Source organism: Manduca sexta, chromosome 9, assembly GCF_014839805.1.
Source record: "Manduca sexta isolate Smith_Timp_Sample1 chromosome 9, JHU_Msex_v1.0, whole genome shotgun sequence".
In the NCBI taxonomy this organism is placed as follows: Eukaryota; Metazoa; Arthropoda; class Insecta; order Lepidoptera; family Sphingidae; genus Manduca; species Manduca sexta.
In genome coordinates this window covers 1,112,443-1,131,670 of record NC_051123.1, presented here as the reverse complement: position 1 = coordinate 1,131,670, position 19,228 = coordinate 1,112,443, and the positions used below count along the sequence as shown (strand labels likewise).

The window sequence follows — 19,228 nt, the reverse complement described above, 5'->3', positions numbered from 1 at the left end:
CCCACATGACAATGCATGGCCATTGGCTTCAAAATAAAAAAGGCACCGCCTGTTGACAACATCAGGATTGCTGATAATAAAGTACTTAGTGTACACAGCTGTGGCACAGTTACTATACAAGTACCAAATGAAGCTACTGGAATTCCTGACTGTATTCAGGTTAATGATGTTCTATATGTACCTGACTTATCCACAAATTTACTGTCAGTGAGTAAAATCATTTCTAATGGAAATCAAGTAGAATTCAATGAAAATGGCTGTGCAGTAAAAAACAAGCAAGGGCATGTAGTGGCCAATGCAAAACTTGTGAATAATACATATAAATTATTATCCTGTCATAGTGGAAAAGCAATGTCGGCAATTTCTGTAGACAAGTATCTATGGCATCAAAGACTGGGTCATATTAACTTTAATGATTTAAATAAGATTCCAGATTGTACATTAGGTGTGAAAATGTCTCAGCAGAACAAAGAAATAACATGCATTCCTTGTTTACAAGCAAAGCAAACCAGACTACCTTTTAAGCATGAAGGATACCGGGCATCAAAGTTATTAGAGCTTATCCACAGTGATGTATGTGGACCAATGGAAAATCAGTCTATTGGAGGAGCAAGGTACTTTTTAACATTTATAGATGATTTTTCTAAAAAAGTATTTGTCTATTTTCTAAAACAAAAATCAGAGGTGTTTGAAAAATTTATAGAATTCAAAAATAAAGTTGAAAATGAATTGGACTGCAAAATTAAAATATTCAGAACTGACAATGGAAAGAGTATAGAAACCACAAGTTTGACAAATGTTTAAAACACTTTGGTATTAAGCATGAGACAAGTACTCCATACACACCTGAACAGAACGGTGTAAGTGAAAGGATGAACCGGACTTTAGTTGAAAAAGCTAAATGCATGTTATTTAATGCCTCTTTACAGAAGGAGTATTGGGCAGAAGCCATAGCAACTGCAGCATACATCATCAATAGATCACCGACTCGCTCACTGCCACAAGTAACACCAGAAGAGCGATGGACTGGATATAAGCCTGACCTTAGTCATTTGAAAGTATTTGGATGCCCAGCAATGGTTCATATTCCAAAGGAAAAGCGTCACAAATTAGATGTCAAATCACATAAATTGACATTCATTGGATATAGCGACTGCACCAAAGGTTATCGTTTTATTGATGAGAAAAATAAGCAAATTATGATGAGTAGAGATGCAGTATTTCTAGAAGAAAGCCTCAACCAAAATATTGATGAATCTCAAAATAAAATTAAGAAATTTAATGTAAAAAAACATCTAGAAGCAAATGGAGATAATTATAGTCATGAGACCAACATTACATATTTTCAAGAAGAACCAGACTTTGAAGAAATAAATAATGAAACAAGCTATACAGATCATGATTCAAGCTCATATGAAGACCCAAATGATGAAACCTACATACCTACAGATAGCTCTAGCTCACCAGAGATTTTTAATATGAATTTAAGACCCAGACTAAACCGACAACAAAATATAAATAATGAAAATGATGTTACAACCACTAATAATTCTGAACTAAATTCATTTTTATGTTTAAACTCAGAGTCTACTATGAGTCTCCTGGATAATGAGCCACAAAGTCATATTGAAGCATTAAATTGTGAAGACTCAGATTTGTGGAAAAAGGCAATGGAAACTGAATATCAGTCATTAATTGAAAATAATACCTGGACTGTAGTAGACTTACCTCCAGGCAAAAAGTTAATTCCATGTAAATGGGTCTATAAAACAAAGAGAAATGATGTTGGAAACATAGTGCGATACAAAGCTAGACTGGTCATCAAGGGGTTCAAACAAACAAAAGGCATTGATTATCATGAAGTCTATGCTCCAGTGGTTCGCTATACATCAATAAGATACTTAGTTGGCTTGGCAGCTAAATACAAACTGGTAATCCATCAGATGGATGCGGTTACAGCATTTCTTCAAGGAGAAGTTGAAGAGGAAATATTCATGACTTTACCACCTTGTTATGAGCTAGAAAATAAAGTTTGTCGGCTTAACAAAGCCCTGTATGGCCTAAAACAGGCCAGCCGTCAATGGAATAAGAAGCTCAATGCCACTCTTTTAGAGATTGGATTAAAGAGATCAATGGTAGATCCTTGCATATACTACAGGCTTAATAATGAGCATGATATAATATTTATAGCAGTGTATGTTGATGATATACTTTGTTTTTTTAATAATAATATATCTGCATCATATATAAAAGAAAAACTACAAGAAAAGTTTAAAATGAAAGATCTTGGCAAAGCTCAGCAATGTATTGGACTTAAAATTTCACAAAATAATAATTTAGATGAAATATCATTGGATCAATCAATTTACATTGAGAAAATTTTAGACAGATTTAAAATGTCAAACTGCAAACCTGTCACAACACCATTTGAAGCTGGAACTCCAATTGGAAACCGTGGCTGAAAATGAAAATGAAATTCTGCAAAATGTTCCCTATCAAGAATCTGTTGGTTGCCTACTATACTTGTCACAAGGTACTCGCCCGGATATAACATTTGCTGTTAACTCTGCAAGCAGATTTAATAACAATCCTACAATGCAACATTGGATTGCTGTGAAAAGAATATTCAGCTACCTAAAAAGGAACAATTAATATGAAGCTAACTTTCAAAAGGAACAGTAACAATATTGTTGGATTCTGTGATGCAGATTGGGCCAATGACACTATAGATAGAAGATCATGTACTGGATATTTGTTTGTTTTTCAGGGTGCATGTATAAGTTGGAACTCAAAGAAACAATCTACAGTTGCTCTTTCCAGCACTGAAGCAGAATATATGTCCATGGCCTCAGCGTCACAGGAAGCACTCTGGCTTCAACAACTTGAAAATGACATCCATCAAAATGTTTCTGAAATGCCTATAACTTTATACTGTGACAATCAGAGTGCTATTAGTATTTCAGGTTCTGATGCCTATCAAGCACGCAGCAAACACATAGACGTCAGATACCATTTTATTAAAGAGAAAATCGCAGCTGGGCAAATTACAATGGAATATATATGCACTGACAAGATGATTGCTGATGCATTAACTAAGGGCCTTCCCCACTGTAAGCTTCGTGTCTTCACCACTGCAATGGGTTTGCGTTCAAGGGAGGATGTTGGAGTAAACCGTACATCACTAATTTTTAAGTCCCCTCTCTATATCTCTCTTGTCTCTGACTGTTTTAACGTACAATACCCTTTTATCTCTTTGAATACATTTATCTAAGTTTCATCAAGTGCTTTATTAATAACAACAAAATCACATCCTGATAACCAACATACAGGAGTTAACTTTCCAGTTTCGTGTAACCCCACATGAGCTCCCCGAATTTCAACGTTATAGCATATGCGTTCATTAAAAAATTCCACACCAAAATCTGGATGCCGGCAGAGAGCCAAATGTCACGTCGTTGGGTAAAATTGTTTTAACAAGAAATTGATGTTATGATTACCGGTACGACTATAAATAGTAACAACATCTATATTCTATACATATTATAAATCAAAGTCCTTTTTTCTGTCTGTCTGTATATGATCGATTTTCACAAAATCTACTGAACGGGTTTTTATGTAATTTGGTATGGAGATAGTTTAAGACCCTTGGAAGGTTATAGGCCACTCGGGAAAATAGAAAGCGGGATTATTTTTCAACGCGGAAACCTCCTTCACGCTGGCGAAGCCCTGAGCAGAAACTAGTCCAAAATTAAACAACTTTATAGCACAAGCGACACGCCGCGATGTTAGATGTTCGATGAAACTAATTGCACTGGCTATACCTATACTACAATACAAGAGAGCTGAACACTGCAGCTTGGCAGGACGAGTAAACAGAACCAAAGAAACGAGGGATCAAAACGATATAGCAAGGGTATTTATTCGATTCCAGAGTAGCTCTCCCGTACGACAAGATTAGCGCCTTCGAGCCCCTGAAGCACTCCATCACGACTGAGCTCACTGTCCTGGCCGACGACGATGCCACCGCCGCGGTAGTCATTGACGAAATCGAAAAGGCCTTTGCTGATTCTGGTATGTTTATTTATTTATAATTATTAACGGACTGCTAACGGAGTTTACAATTCAATTTAAATCCACACATGTACATATATAGTAACAGTATGTAATCTTATGTAATTGTAACTCTAGATACAAGCAGTTAGTTTTCAAGGTGGTCTATGTGGTCCCTTTAATAAAAACTTATTAAGGAAGTAAGGGGCATTCATAATCTTATGTAGTAAAAGTAAATTCAAAAAATCTCTTCTATCACTTAGAAATCAGATTTTTGGTTGATGATGAAATTAGTGCACGTCTCTCGATGCGTATCGAAGATTGAATTGAAAATGCTTTTAGACAACAGTAGCGAAGGTCCATATAACCCGATTACTATCGACTTCCCTTTTGTAATTTATCTAACATCTAGTTATCAATAGAACGACTTGCAGACATGTATGCATATTTTTGGAACATATATGTTGGGTTTTCTTTTGGAAAATTTCATTCTTCGCCATTGTTAGACGTACACGATGCTGGTGTTTGTAGATTAAGGGCAAATGATCACAGTTGACATTTTGCATTAGTTACCATATTAGTTACTTGGCGTTATACTTCGATATGATTAATTCTGCAACAAAAGTAATTTTACAGTGACTAAGTAGTGTATAATTCGATTTCCTAGTCATAGATATTGTAATACTAATAAATAACAGACTAATAACAATAAATCACACTATACTATCAAATGTAATACGTTCATACATTGTATCCCACAAAGATAAAACTTGATAGACATCTAATCAAAAATACAACTACATTACAGACATAATAAAGCTGAAGATAAATAAACAGCGCACACCAGCCGACCTCCAACGGACCCTGACCTCCGTGGCGGACGAGCACGAAGCCCTAGAGGAGGTGGCCAAGAGTGTGGACCTGACCAGACATAATACGTTTCATCTGGTGCAGAGGAAGCCACTGTTCCAGGATGTTTGGCTCGGCGCTGAGCGGGTCATGTTCTTCAGGGATGGTAAAGGTTGGTTGAACGTTGAGTCGGTGTACTATTTGATACATATAAAGCATCTGGTTATCTCTGTAGAGGTGGGTAGAACTGTAATTTACATTCGAAGTACATTTGGTTCCCAAGTAGGAGGTGAATTTATTAATACCTTATTTACAGAGTATGATTTCGGACTTCGGGTTGATATGAGAAAAAAAAAAACATTATTTCTCGATCCGGGGTATAAATCAGAGACTTCAGGAATGGGGTGTAATGCCAAATCCATTCTTTGTACATTTATGTTTTTTAACACAATCGTATTGAATTTTAATTATTTGTTCATAGATACAACAATTTAATTATTATATCAACTCACGGCGGTCAATTTAACAAAGATGCATTCGATTTTTTGTTTTTCCTAGCCGCTCCCACAATAGTCCAAGCGCTGAAACGCTGGGTGTACCAGACTAGCACGCTGGTGGGCGCGCGGTCGGACACGGCCGACACAGCGCGACGCACTCGCTTCCCGCCAGCAGATTCCTACCACGTGGTGCTGTCCGTGGTGCATCCCAAGCCTGACCAGATGCAGGTCGAGTTCGCTGCCGCTGAGGCTCTGGACGGTAAGGATCCTGAAGTGATTTATGATGTAATATAATATAACACTTAACATTGCTTACATAACAATTAATTTGATGCTCTTTGTATAATATAACAAATCCAGTTTCGTCCCTATCCCCCCCCCCCCTCTTTTACATCCAACTTGACAGTGGGTATCGAAGAAGTCACAGATAAAATTACGGGAAAAATATCACGGATCCCAAATTCAAGAGACCCCAAAATTTTGCTAAAATTTACAAAGTTTTTTGTCGGAAAAATTTATACTATAAATATAGGAAGGTAAAGATTTTTCATGTAAGAAGCCACATTCAAATAATTTCCCTTTAAAGTCCAATTACGGCACTCGTCACACCAGATCTTTAAACACGAATATTCTCGTTCCAGATTACATCGGCTCGTTCGTGGACGAGTTGAGCGTGCTGCACAACTTTACGCTCAAGTCCCAGTGGCTTTATCTGCTGAACTTCGACTTCCAAGCTAAAGAGGTAGGTCTACATTCAGATATAAGCATGTTTTGGTTCCTAGACTGATTTAATTTGCAGTGATACTGTATTAGGTTCGCAGTTCGTTATTATGTCTTATAATGTTGCACTTTTTGACGAGCTTTTATTTAACTTATTTGTATGTAGGTTTGGGCCTAATTTAGCAAATGAATTTTAATGTAGTTTTTCTCAACCGATAAGGATTAAATTTGACACACAAATATAGTTTGGATGACAAGACACGGTTAGGTAAGAGACGTGTTTCTAAATCCAATATGGCGGACGGTCCAAGATGATGAACTAGTTATTTTTTATGCACGCCCCTAATATGAAATGAAATGGTTTGCTAAGAAGAATATAAAAATTTAATTACTTCACTCTAAATCCAATATGGCAGATCATTTAAGATGGCGGACTAGGTACTCATTACGCACTCCTATAATATGGCTATCAAATTAAAAGATTTGCTGGAAAAATTAAAAGATATATTTTTTTAACGTCAAGTTTTTATTTAAATTCTTTAAAAAAAGTAACCTGCATATGTAGAGAAAAAAGGTAGAGATAAAAGCTTGCCTCGAGATTAACTTTTGTCAAGATCAAGTTACATAACTGGTGTTAGGTCTCTCGTATGAAAGATTCCGCCGGGGTTGGTACCATCGCCATGTCTATTTCTACCGCCAAAGCAGCAGTGTTTATTCACTGTTGTGTTCCGTTTTGAAGGAAATTGTAGCTAGTGTACTTGACGAATTCTATTTTAGGATGGCGAATGTATCGCATTAAAATTTCGCTAGGTACGTTAGGTCCCATGTAATAGGGCGCGAATCTCATTATATGGGGTGAATAAAAAGTAGTTCATAGTTCCACGTTGGTTTCCAGATAAAGGACAAGAGCGACTGGGGTCGGCACTACGCGGTGCGGCAGGACCGGCTGTCGCTGCTGCTGACGCGGCTGGAGGAGCGCGCCGCCACGCACGTGTCCGACGTGCCCGCGCTCAACCTCGCGCTCTACCTCACGCCCTGCCACGCCGCGCCGCTCGTCATATACACACACGACGGTGAGACAACAGACACTACGCGGTGCGGCAGGACCGGCTGTCGCTGCTGCTGACGCGGCTGGAGGAGCGCGCCGCCACGCACGTGTCCGACGTGCCCGCGCTCAACCTCGCGCTCTACCTCACGCCCTGCCACGCCGCGCCGCTCGTCATATACACACACGACGGTGAGACAACAGACACTACGCGGTGCGGCAGGACCGGCTGTCGCTGCTGCTGACGCGGCTGGAGGAGCGCGCCGCCACGCACGTGTCCGACGTGCCCGCGCTCAACCTCGCGCTCTACCTCACGCCCTGCCACGCCGCGCCGCTCGTCATATACACACACGACGGTGAGACAACAGACACTACGCGGTGCGGCAGGACCGGCTGTCGCTGCTGCTGACGCGGCTGGAGGAGCGCGCCGCCACGCACGTGTCCGACGTGCCCGCGCTCAACCTCGCGCTCTACCTCACGCCCTGCCACGCCGCGCCGCTCGTCATATACACACACGACGGTGAGACAACAGACACTACGCGGTGCGGCAGGACCGGCTGTCGCTGCTGCTGACGCGGCTGGAGGAGCGCGCCGCCACGCACGTGTCCGACGTGCCCGCGCTCAACCTCGCGCTCTACCTCACGCCCTGCCACGCCGCGCCGCTCGTCATATACACACACGACGGTGAGACAACAGACACTACGCGGTGCGGCAGGACCGGCTGTCGCTGCTGCTGACGCGGCTGGAGGAGCGCGCCGCCACGCACGTGTCCGACGTGCCCGCGCTCAACCTCGCGCTCTACCTCACGCCCTGCCACGCCGCGCCGCTCGTCATATACACACACGACGGTGAGACAACAGACACTACGCGGTGCGGCAGGACCGGCTGTCGCTGCTGCTGACGCGGCTGGAGGAGCGCGCCGCCACGCACGTGTCCGACGTGCCCGCGCTCAACCTCGCGCTCTACCTCACGCCCTGCCACGCCGCGCCGCTCGTCATATACACACACGACGGTGAGACAACAGACACTACGCGGTGCGGCAGGACCGGCTGTCGCTGCTGCTGACGCGGCTGGAGGAGCGCGCCGCCACGCACGTGTCCGACGTGCCCGCGCTCAACCTCGCGCTCTACCTCACGCCCTGCCACGCCGCGCCGCTCGTCATATACACACACGACGGTGAGACAACAGACACTACGCGGTGCGGCAGGACCGGCTGTCGCTGCTGCTGACGCGGCTGGAGGAGCGCGCCGCCACGCACGTGTCCGACGTGCCCGCGCTCAACCTCGCGCTCTACCTCACGCCCTGCCACGCCGCGCCGCTCGTCATATACACACACGACGGTGAGACAACAGACACTACGCGGTGCGGCAGGACCGGCTGTCGCTGCTGCTGACGCGGCTGGAGGAGCGCGCCGCCACGCACGTGTCCGACGTGCCCGCGCTCAACCTCGCGCTCTACCTCACGCCCTGCCACGCCGCGCCGCTCGTCATATACACACACGACGGTGAGACAACAGACACTACGCGGTGCGGCAGGACCGGCTGTCGCTGCTGCTGACGCGGCTGGAGGAGCGCGCCGCCACGCACGTGTCCGACGTGCCCGCGCTCAACCTCGCGCTCTACCTCACGCCCTGCCACGCCGCGCCGCTCGTCATATACACACACGACGGTGAGACAACAGACACTACGCGGTGCGGCAGGACCGGCTGTCGCTGCTGCTGACGCGGCTGGAGGAGCGCGCCGCCACGCACGTGTCCGACGTGCCCGCGCTCAACCTCGCGCTCTACCTCACGCCCTGCCACGCCGCGCCGCTCGTCATATACACACACGACGGTGAGACAACAGACACTACGCGGTGCGGCAGGACCGGCTGTCGCTGCTGCTGACGCGGCTGGAGGAGCGCGCCGCCACGCACGTGTCCGACGTGCCCGCGCTCAACCTCGCGCTCTACCTCACGCCCTGCCACGCCGCGCCGCTCGTCATATACACACACGACGGTGAGACAACAGACACTACGCGGTGCGGCAGGACCGGCTGTCGCTGCTGCTGACGCGGCTGGAGGAGCGCGCCGCCACGCACGTGTCCGACGTGCCCGCGCTCAACCTCGCGCTCTACCTCACGCCCTGCCACGCCGCGCCGCTCGTCATATACACACACGACGGTGAGACAACAGACACTACGCGGTGCGGCAGGACCGGCTGTCGCTGCTGCTGACGCGGCTGGAGGAGCGCGCCGCCACGCACGTGTCCGACGTGCCCGCGCTCAACCTCGCGCTCTACCTCACGCCCTGCCACGCCGCGCCGCTCGTCATATACACACACGACGGTGAGACAACAGACACTACGCGGTGCGGCAGGACCGGCTGTCGCTGCTGCTGTACCGAACATGAGCGGCAAAGAGGAGCGAGTGAGACAGATAGAAGAATAGGAAGAATGTCCGACCGAAAACAATGCAGATAGCGACGTCGCTACTCTGTGAACGTACACGTAATTTTATCATGGTTATAGGCTTGTGATTTAAATATCAATGGATCAAATATATGTCACTACTTCGACCGACGTTAAAGCCCGAAATAAAAATCTCTCTCTTTGCGTCGTTATTCCTCCATATCGGTCGTGACCTTTTGTATCACTTTCGCACGAACGAACTTTCTCCCTCTGTTTCCATCTCCGCCGGTGTGGAGGGCGTAAGCTGTACAGTCAAGAGCAATGCTTGGATCCTAAAAAAAAGAAAAATACACCAATGTATATTGTTGTCAGACAAGCCCCTGACGACGCCGGTGCAAGCGTTCATGTCGCCGAAGTGGGGCGGCGTGGTGCTGGCGAGCCCGCCCGCCGCCGCCTGCGCCGAGCGGCGCGTGTTCCGGCCCGACGTCACGCAAGTCATGGGCGCCTTCGTGTCGCAGCTCCGGAAGCTGTTGGGGATGATCGAACCGGTGAGATGGCACTTTATTAAACCGACGGCTCACTGTGACAAGGCTCTATGTTCTTTATTTCACTTGATTATAAATAATTTTCAGTGAATATTTCAATAAATCCGAAAGAGAGGGGAAACCATATTTATCCTTTAATGTTTACCAACATGAAAATTTTAATCATTTTTTTAAACATCCATAAAAATTAAAATAGAACTTTGTGATGGTGAACCAGCGAAATTATGATGAGGAAGAAACTTGGCATAAAAAAAAATGTAATTTTTGCAGGATTTCATAGAGGGCGCTTACTTGGAACCGCTGCGGTCTGTGATCCCGCGCCGCTGGGAGATCGACAGTCTGCTCCGCATCAGGACCCTCGAGCAGCTCACCTCCGCCGAGAGGACGCTACAGTCGCTGGCACAGTTGTTGGGTGAGGTTTCTTATTGTTATAAATATGACAGATCTTTTATTTTTGGAGTCACCATAAAGTGACCTCAGTGTATGTGATGATAAGTAAAGGATAGAGTGTCGACTGACGAAAGATATTAACTCTCGTCAGTCGACACAATTATACCGGCTTCTTTGAAATTGAATATATAAAAGCTGATCGCGTAACGTGACATACTTTTGTAGGGGAATTGTTTTGAAAACTACAGTAAAATGTTTTTTGGATGTAGGCTACGGGATACCGAAATTTTGTTTAGTTAAAACTATTAATATCTGAAGAAAAATGATTCGTTGTACATGCGTTCTTGTTTAAATTTTGTCGTAGAAATGTACTCAAAATATTATATTTTAATACAGGTGTAGATATTATTTTCACATAAAGGATTATGATGTAAAAATCTACTGAAACATGTACATTTATACCATTTATAACTAAACGCATCTGTAACACATTCCAGGTGAAATATCGAACATAGTAATCAACGACTCGGTGGGCGCGTCCATAACAGCGGCGGTGAGTCACATCGGCGCGGGCGCAGCGCTGTGCGCGCGGGACGTGGTGCGCGCGCACGCCGCCGCGCAGGCCGCGCGCACAGCCGCCGAGTCCGCCTTCACCGAGCCCAGCCTGCTGGCGCTCCTGTACTTCCCGGATGATCAGAAGTGAGTGGACTCCTCTATACTAGTCTTTAACACCCCTGTATTATATACTGTCCAACTGCTGAACACGGGCCTCTTCTGTTACTGAGAGACGGTTAGGGTGTGATGAGAAATACTTGTCACTATTCTGCTTATAACATAGTATACATTTTGAATGATATCCGTCGCATATATAATAATAATAATAATAATATCAGCCCTATATATGCTGTCCCACTGCTGAGCACGGGCCTCCTCTACTACTGAGAGGGATTAGGCCTTAGTCCACCACGCTGGCCTAATGTAGGTTGGCAGACTTCACGTACACTCAAAATTCTTATTAGGAACTTCTAAGGTATGCAGGTTTCCTCACGACGTTTTCCTTCACCGTTCAAGCGATAATTTAAAAAATGTCGCATGTACCAGTAGCTAGAGGGAACGCACATGACTTCTACTTGCTTCCCTCGATTCCTTGGGATAACAAAGTTACGTCCGCCCCGGACAATAAGAAACCATACTACGTCACTAATAACCGTACTTCCATGTCGCTTGGCGGACTGCCAATAAGACTTTTATAAATCCTACAACGACATTATTCATTCATTTATTATTATCATGGTAGGGACTGAATGAATTTTCATGTACTGAAAAAATCTACCACTTATTTAACAGCAATACTTGGATAAGGATACCACCAACCAACCGACCAATACGATATAAATGACTAATCAATATCAAATAAACTACGACCTGATTGATCCAATTTCACGACCTATCCAAAATTAATTATTAACACAAAGCCGTAAATTGCACGTCTGGAAGTGATTTTGACAAAATTTTAATTAAGAATGCTGTTTTTTTTTAGGTACGCCATCTACATTCCGTTATTCCTGCCGATAATGTTCCCTGTGGTCCTGTCGCTGAAGAATCTTATCCTGTGGTTCAGGGGCAAGCCCACCAACAAGGAGAAGACTGAGTGAAGTCATATTATGAATAAATTATTACAATAGTTATCATCTTTTATGTTGTTTCTTTTTGGAATTGATTGATCGGAAGGAATGGAAAGGACAGTACTATTGTGTCGAAAATGCAGTTCAAATTAAACTGTGTACTGAGTATTTTTCAGAATAAATGTATGTATCGAAATTGTTTTTACGAAATATTTTTATGATTTTTTTTCGTCGTATGTTTCTTATTTTTCTTAATACAATTATTTTATATATTACATAATGATAGAACGAATGTATAGAAAACAAAAAAGACAGATGAGACAGAAAACTTCGTAACAATATTTCGTAAAAACTATTTCGTTACGAACATTTATTTTAAGAAATACTGTACTATACTTACTTACTTTGTTAATTTGTCAAAGAGTATATTTGGGGGATTTGATTCTAACAATGTTTTAAAAATGCTTTAACGTGCTATTACGATATTTGAAGAAATTTAATATATCTATTACTTATTTATTTTTCAATTATCTCTATTGTTTTCGGAATCATCAGATTTGCACAAGAAAAAATTCAAATATGTACTATTTGTTTTTTTTTCCCTGAGCATGTCATTGATACACCAGAAATCTGGTATAAAAATTACAACATCTGTTATGGTATTAAAACCTCGTTTAAGGAACGGGGCGAAAAGATAAAAATCAGCTCATCACTGCCATTTTTGGCGGAAGAATACCATGATCCAGTCTCGGGGTTGTTCAGTTCGAATACAACTCTCATAGTGAACGGTAGAACGTAAAATCAGGACACTTGAAATAGAAATCTAAGTGGCGGAATAGAGTTTATTTCATCATCTCATCTATTAAGCCAGAATCCTACTATCATTTTCATGTAAGTAAAAAATTGCTTCATAAATATGATCTTATAAAAAAATAAGACATTTTTTGTGTTTCCAAAAAATACTTTTAAGCCAGTAGTGTTTCGCAATTTTTGTCTAAAACTAAGTTTGGGCACTGCATGGCATTAAACGGCATACAGGCTAAAATTACATATGGAGAACATCATAAAACATTGTTTCAATAGTTTATGTATTTTTAAAATGAGTATATCTTTTTATAACATTCCACTGCAAAGTTTCACTTATGATACGTTTTGAAACAAGTAACAAGAATAGTTATTATTACTAAATGAATTAAATTGTTTTAGTGTAGAGCGTGATATGCTTAAAAAATATTTTCCAGTTTTATCGGCTGTATAATTTTATGGACACTAACACATTTTTTTGCTGTTGCTGCTTTTGCATCGTTTTATTTCTCACCAGATTTTTATTTTTTTTTCTAGTTATTACAAAATTAGAAAACGATTATCTGATTAACTGAACCTAAAGTAAAAATATTTAAGTAGGTACTAAGGTAAGGTAGGTACTTACCTTTTCAAATAATTTTCTTCGATAAATGTTGTCAAAAACAATTGCTCCTTATTACATACTATTAATATAGTTTTATTTATTTTATCGATAACAATAGTTATTACTAATAATATAGAGTAAGTACTATTATTTGATGTCAATGAATGTTTGACATTTAAATAAAACTACTGGTTTTTTCGTGATAAATTAAATTTATCGAAAACATCGGTGAAGTGGGTAGATAATTGTTTATTTTTTTTCCATTAGATAGATTCACCGCCGCGTATTTAAAGTCTGCGAGTTTACAACATAGGGTTGCTGTATAAAGGATGTTAAACGTGTCCCCTTTAAATACGGGATCCGACAGTTGATATTTTGAGGTCATCCAGATTTTGCGATCCTGTTTCTTTTGATAAACATCTCGTTAGGGTGTGATAAGAAATACTTGATGCTACTGTACCTAATCCAGTCGTATAACAAACTTTTAGTTATATTGAATTCTATAACAAATATACGTTAACGGCATAAAATAAAACAAAATTTCTGCTTCACGTTATAATATTTATTATAATGATACACTATTTAATTCTTAATGAATCCATTAGCTCACCACCGGGGCACTGGGCTACTATTAACTTCAAATCATTCCAGTTCAAAGAATTTCTGGTATTTTTAAATGCAATTAAACTTCTCACTTTGATTGCGTTTAATATTTTTTTAGCAATGCAAATGAAGGCAAACATGTCACCAGATAGAGTACCAAACGAAAAATCATCCAAAAAACTCTACTTAGAGTAGAGACTATTTTTTCCTTCCTAAATTCAGTTTATATTTTATAGTAACATCCCAATGCTTTGGACGATGGCGGCAAAACGGATTCCTTCAAGCTACATCATTGTGCAGAATTACAAAGAAGTGATTTATAATTGTAAACGTACAAACTAAACCGTTAGTGCGACGTTGATATGTTAAGTATTCTCACAATACTTTGTATTTCTTCAAGTCCATAGAGGTTTGAGCAATAGGGTTGTAGTTCTCTATGGAAAGAATTTTCGGTTTTACCATCAAAAGCTTTACATAGAATCACTGTTTTCTTGATATTTTATTAAGAATTCGACATTTTCTTTTCAGAGCTATAACTTTCACAATTTGAACTTATGCAGACGAATTACCTTTAAATCTTGCAAGAGGGAAGCATTTCGACGATTTAGTTAATTCTAATATATCCAGAGAGTCAACTTTATCTTAGCACGATTTATGATTTGGCTGACTCTATTATGTTATTAATAAGTAGCAAATTGTGAAATGTATGGTCATCACACTAAATACTGAGTCTTTGTAAATATTGAGAGGGCAGTGATCCTATTTATCACGCTATACGCAACACGCATCTTTTACGTAGGAAAAACATTTTTTGTACTTGGCATTCTCGCAGTGGCATAACAATAGCCCATAGTGATGATTAGCTTGGCATAATTCGCATATATCCAAATTTTGCACCTACAAATTGTGACCAACATTGGTTCCAACAATAGACGTTTCGAACCCAATGATGGTAAAATTTAATATTATTACAATTGTGTACATAATCTTAGGATGTTTTATTACTACCCAGAAATTGAGTGGTTTATACTTAAGGTGGTAGCTCAAGGTCCATTTTCATACATTTTGTTTCGGCTTTAATCTGGGTAACTAAACAAGTATTGGCAAGTAAAGAATTTAAATTCACGTCTAGTTAGTGATTAGTTCTCGCAGTTGAAGAAAAACGTAAATAATTAATAATCATGGATATTTCGGCCTTTAAAATTTAATATGACGAAATTTTAAAGGCCGAAATATCCATGATTATTAATTATTTTTACATTTTTCTTCAACTGCGAGAACTAATCACTAACTAGACGTGAATTTAAATTCTTTACTTGCCAATACTTGTTTAGTTACCCAGATTAAAGCCGAAACAAAATGTATGAAAATGGACCTTGAGCTACCACCTTAAGAACTATAAATCCGGCAATCGCGGACTTGCTTTACCAGGTGGCACCGGAACTTGATTGCCGCGCCACAATGCCATTTCGCTTCACATATTTTGATGCAATATGCGAATTCATTGTTATGCCACTGTCCCATTCGCTAATAACATTAAATAACTTTATATACTCTTAAATATATCTGTGCGGATTGCAGAACCAACTTTCTAAAGCGTCGGGCTATGCGTCCTTGGAACTAATGATAGCTGTTTCGAACGTATCAAGGCGACTGCCGGCGTTTATTGAATGTTTTATTTTGTGTTTGTTTTGTTTTAATTTTTGCTTGTTTGCTTTTTGATCATAGTTTATGTCAGTATTAGTTTCTGGCTAATAAGCCAGAAAATTTCGTTTATTAAATACCTGCTGAAAAATAAATGTCTGATTCAGACTTTTTGATCAAAACCGGAACTTCTTTTTAAATCTAAACAACGATATCTTTGAACATACTTCATTAATTTAGATTATGAGATTAAATAGCTATCATTCAGAAAACTATAAGCAAATTTTCGGTTCTAGAAAATTTAGATACTGTCGAAATTTTACGGATCAGCTGATTCCACAATCCGCGATTTCAATAACCAACAACTTAAACCTAAAATCGTTCGTTTATCGTATCCATTGCGTTATTTACTTAGATTCATGATTCAATCCAATCAGTCTCGGTGATCATGGCCAAATTATCCCCTTTTCCAGGTAGATATTCGAATTCCCACAAGGAATTGCCTAGGACTAAGGTCTCCCCCTCTAATAATTCGAAGTTTAGCGTGTAACAGTCATCTTCACACGGCGACCGCGGTCTTAACTGTATGAAGTTCTTCCCTTTCAACTGAGACATGATGATTAGCCCCACATCCAACTCCAAATACTTATAACGATGAGTATCATAGTTTTTGGATAGGACCAGCCAGTTAAAATGGGAAGGCGGGATATGCGGGGAAAGGAAGTAAGGTCTAGGAGCAAGGATCCTGAAGGATTTCACGGCACGAATATCACAGTTTTGGAAGTGAACGAACCAACTTGGAATTTCAGTGTTGGTTATACGCGAAGCTATTTCTTCAAGGTCCATCGGTTGACGGCCTATTCTGATGTTAGTGAGGATCCTGCAGGGAACAGAGTCCCGAAGACGGTCATCGTTGTTGATGAGGTTCGTGAGGTTCAGTTTGGGGGAGGGGGACCAGTCGTAGTACGCGTCTGTGACGATGACGGGGGCGCCGCGGAGGAGATGGTGGTTGAACACCTCATTGTAGCTGGTGTCGGAGACGCGGACGATGCTTTCTGAAAAGATGACAAGTTTATATGAATGTGTGTTTATGTGCCGGATTTATTTCTAATTTTTATATTGGAACAGTTTTATGGATTTATAAGATGATGTTTTGTTAGATAGAGGAATTCAATTTTGTTGAATGTAGTTGTTCTTTGTTCAATCTCTATCTTCTTAGATCATAGTAGTGATATAGGTAAAAAATCGTAAACTAGACAGCTGCGCATCAGCGGCGAATCGAAGGGAATTGATAATCTCCGAAAATAGTCGCTGTCTTCACGTAAAATTAGGTGAAGGTTCATTACGCGGTATTTTAAAGAATTCAGATTGCTTTGTTTTATCGTATAACAATTTAGATATCCGAAACAGCTTCGCTGTTGTCATTGTAAAGGTAAATGCGCCCACGCGGCACAAAAATATTCGGCTGGTGAACCTAGTAGTTTTTACTGCTGACTCTTTAAACCTTAGTGATGATTAGTTCTTCTTTTGGGATAATTTAAGGCTGGATGCAGATGTTTTAGCTAAAACTTTTTGATACGGGCACGGTAGAGTGAACCTACTTCACCTGATGGTAAGAAGTGGGCTCCAGATAGCGTGTCGAATGACGACAAATGATCTATCCCTAGAAGATACAATTATGCCGGCCTGTTTTGCCTTAAAGCAATTGCTGACTTGCTTTGATTCAATAGCTTGCTTAAAACTAATTTCCATTTTATGAATCGTTCTATTCAGGATTTAGTTTTAAAAAATCGGAATCTAAATAGAAGTCGTCACGATTGACTGATGGCTTCATGTCCTCTTCGGACTACAATAGTCCTCCGAGACACGAAGAAGCTCTGGCCAAACTATAGCTAGTATAACTGCCGCACAGAAAATGGACAAAAGCAGCATGATAGATAGATTAAAACTAAGAATGGGAAATACTTTTGCCGCTTTATTGTTTTTATAATCCAAATAATTTCAATTCTACATTAAACTTAATTTCATTTTTACTATATTGACAAGTTCTCAAAGGTATGTTATAATATCAATTAAAATTGGATCTTACAAGACGTCATCTTCACTCTGTTTTTCAAAGGTCGTTAATGTTTTCCGATTTCTTAACTATAAATGAAACATTTATTTGCTTCTTATGAGCTGATAAAGTGAATTCTCTTAATTTATTCTATTCTTTTAGATTCCAGTCTTCTCGAACTTGATATAAATCTTGTAAAATTCTTGATTAGGTACATTCGTAGTAAAATTACATATTTACTTAAATCCATTTAATAAATCTACATGAAATTAAAATACTTACTGACTGCTTCACAAGCGATGCAATCTGTGGGCGATACAATGTTGTTATCCAGATTCTGTGGCTGCGACTTTTCAATCAAGCACTTGTTGTAATACAGCGGGGTCCAGTCCCATATCGGCAGCAATTTTATCAAAACACTGCGAGCCACGGCCGACGCGTGCCACTGAAACGTATCAGTCTGGCTCACCGTGTAACCAATCGCGAAAACCATCACCAACACTAGAAATATCCTCGTCCATTTCTTGATGTAAGCCTTTCTCACAGCATTCGTCAATGGGCGGCAAATTATACTCATCTCCTCATCACTTATCCCCGCTTCTTTACAATATTCGTAAAAAGACCGCACTTCAGAGTTAATTAGCTCGAATTTTTCACGCTGAGACATTTTCGGGGAGTTTTTGAGACTCATTTTTTCAGATGCCCAGTCAGCAACTACGATCAATAATGTAATTGGCCGCGCGACACAGGAACGCAACGGAATGGAATTTGGCGCGCGCGCGGGAATGCCCGATTCACTTTGTTAAGTTGTAAACCGGATATTGAAACTTATGACGTAGGTGTATTGTAAGTATATACTACATTCATATAGTTATATTTTCGTTAATTATAATTATTTACCCAAGCGAAGATATTAAAAAATAATTGCATTAAAATGTAATAAAAAAATGGAACATAAGAAAGTGTAATTTCTTTAGATCGTCCTTAGATTCATAATATACTTTCCTACAATAAAAGTGGGTATATTTGATGTAAGTGGTGAAGGTTACTGTTCAGTGAAAACTGGAGTCGCGTAACGATATTGTGGCGTCATAAACATTCCAACGTTGTTTTTTTTTCACAAATAAATTAAGTTAGCGCTGAAATTAATATTCCATTATTAACTGATAGTAGATTATTTTAGAATATTTTTAACATATTAATAGTACAGTTGCTAGTATTAGACACTAAAAGTGTTTTTTAATATTAGCTTTTTTAAGAGAATGTATTGTGTACCTGATTTAGATCATTTAATTTTATACAAATTTATGACAAGCTATTTATCCAAATCATATATTTTTTTTAAGAAATCTACTTCCTGTTGTTATACTCGTTGTATTCTTATTAACCCAGTATATTTGCCACCAAATT

The 19,228-nt window shown here is 40.6% G+C and overlaps 2 protein-coding genes across 3 annotated transcripts in view; one reads left to right on the top strand and one right to left on the bottom strand.

Moving 5' to 3' along the window:
* Window positions 1–12,180, top strand: part of LOC115455645 (GPI transamidase component PIG-S) — an 82,393-nt gene extending 70,213 nt beyond the window's left edge. For both annotated transcript variants that reach the window (XM_030184296.2, XM_030184297.2), the window contains exons 3-11: window positions 3,932–4,071; window positions 4,859–5,071; window positions 5,458–5,655; window positions 6,038–6,138; window positions 7,012–7,189; window positions 9,920–10,095; window positions 10,363–10,504; window positions 10,980–11,181; window positions 12,023–12,180. In XM_030184296.2, coding sequence (XP_030040156.2) covers window positions 3,932–4,071; window positions 4,859–5,071; window positions 5,458–5,655; window positions 6,038–6,138; window positions 7,012–7,189; window positions 9,920–10,095; window positions 10,363–10,504; window positions 10,980–11,181; window positions 12,023–12,137 — 1,465 coding nt within the window. In that variant the 3' untranslated portion in view covers window positions 12,138–12,180. The remainder of the gene's footprint in view (window positions 1–3,931; window positions 4,072–4,858; window positions 5,072–5,457; window positions 5,656–6,037; window positions 6,139–7,011; window positions 7,190–9,919; window positions 10,096–10,362; window positions 10,505–10,979; window positions 11,182–12,022) is intronic.
* A 2,384-nt stretch (window positions 12,181–14,564) lies between these two features.
* LOC115455729 lies at window positions 14,565–18,794 on the bottom strand. The gene is made up of 3 exons (XM_037436997.1): window positions 18,101–18,794; window positions 15,507–16,817; window positions 14,565–15,147 (listed from the first exon to the last, which is right to left on the bottom strand). The coding sequence occupies exons 1-2, from the start codon at window positions 18,507–18,509 to the stop codon at window positions 16,180–16,182; spliced, it is 1,047 nt and encodes a 348-aa protein (XP_037292894.1). The 5' UTR covers window positions 18,510–18,794; the 3' UTR covers window positions 14,565–15,147; window positions 15,507–16,179.
* Window positions 18,795–19,228: the final 434 nt, after the last annotated feature.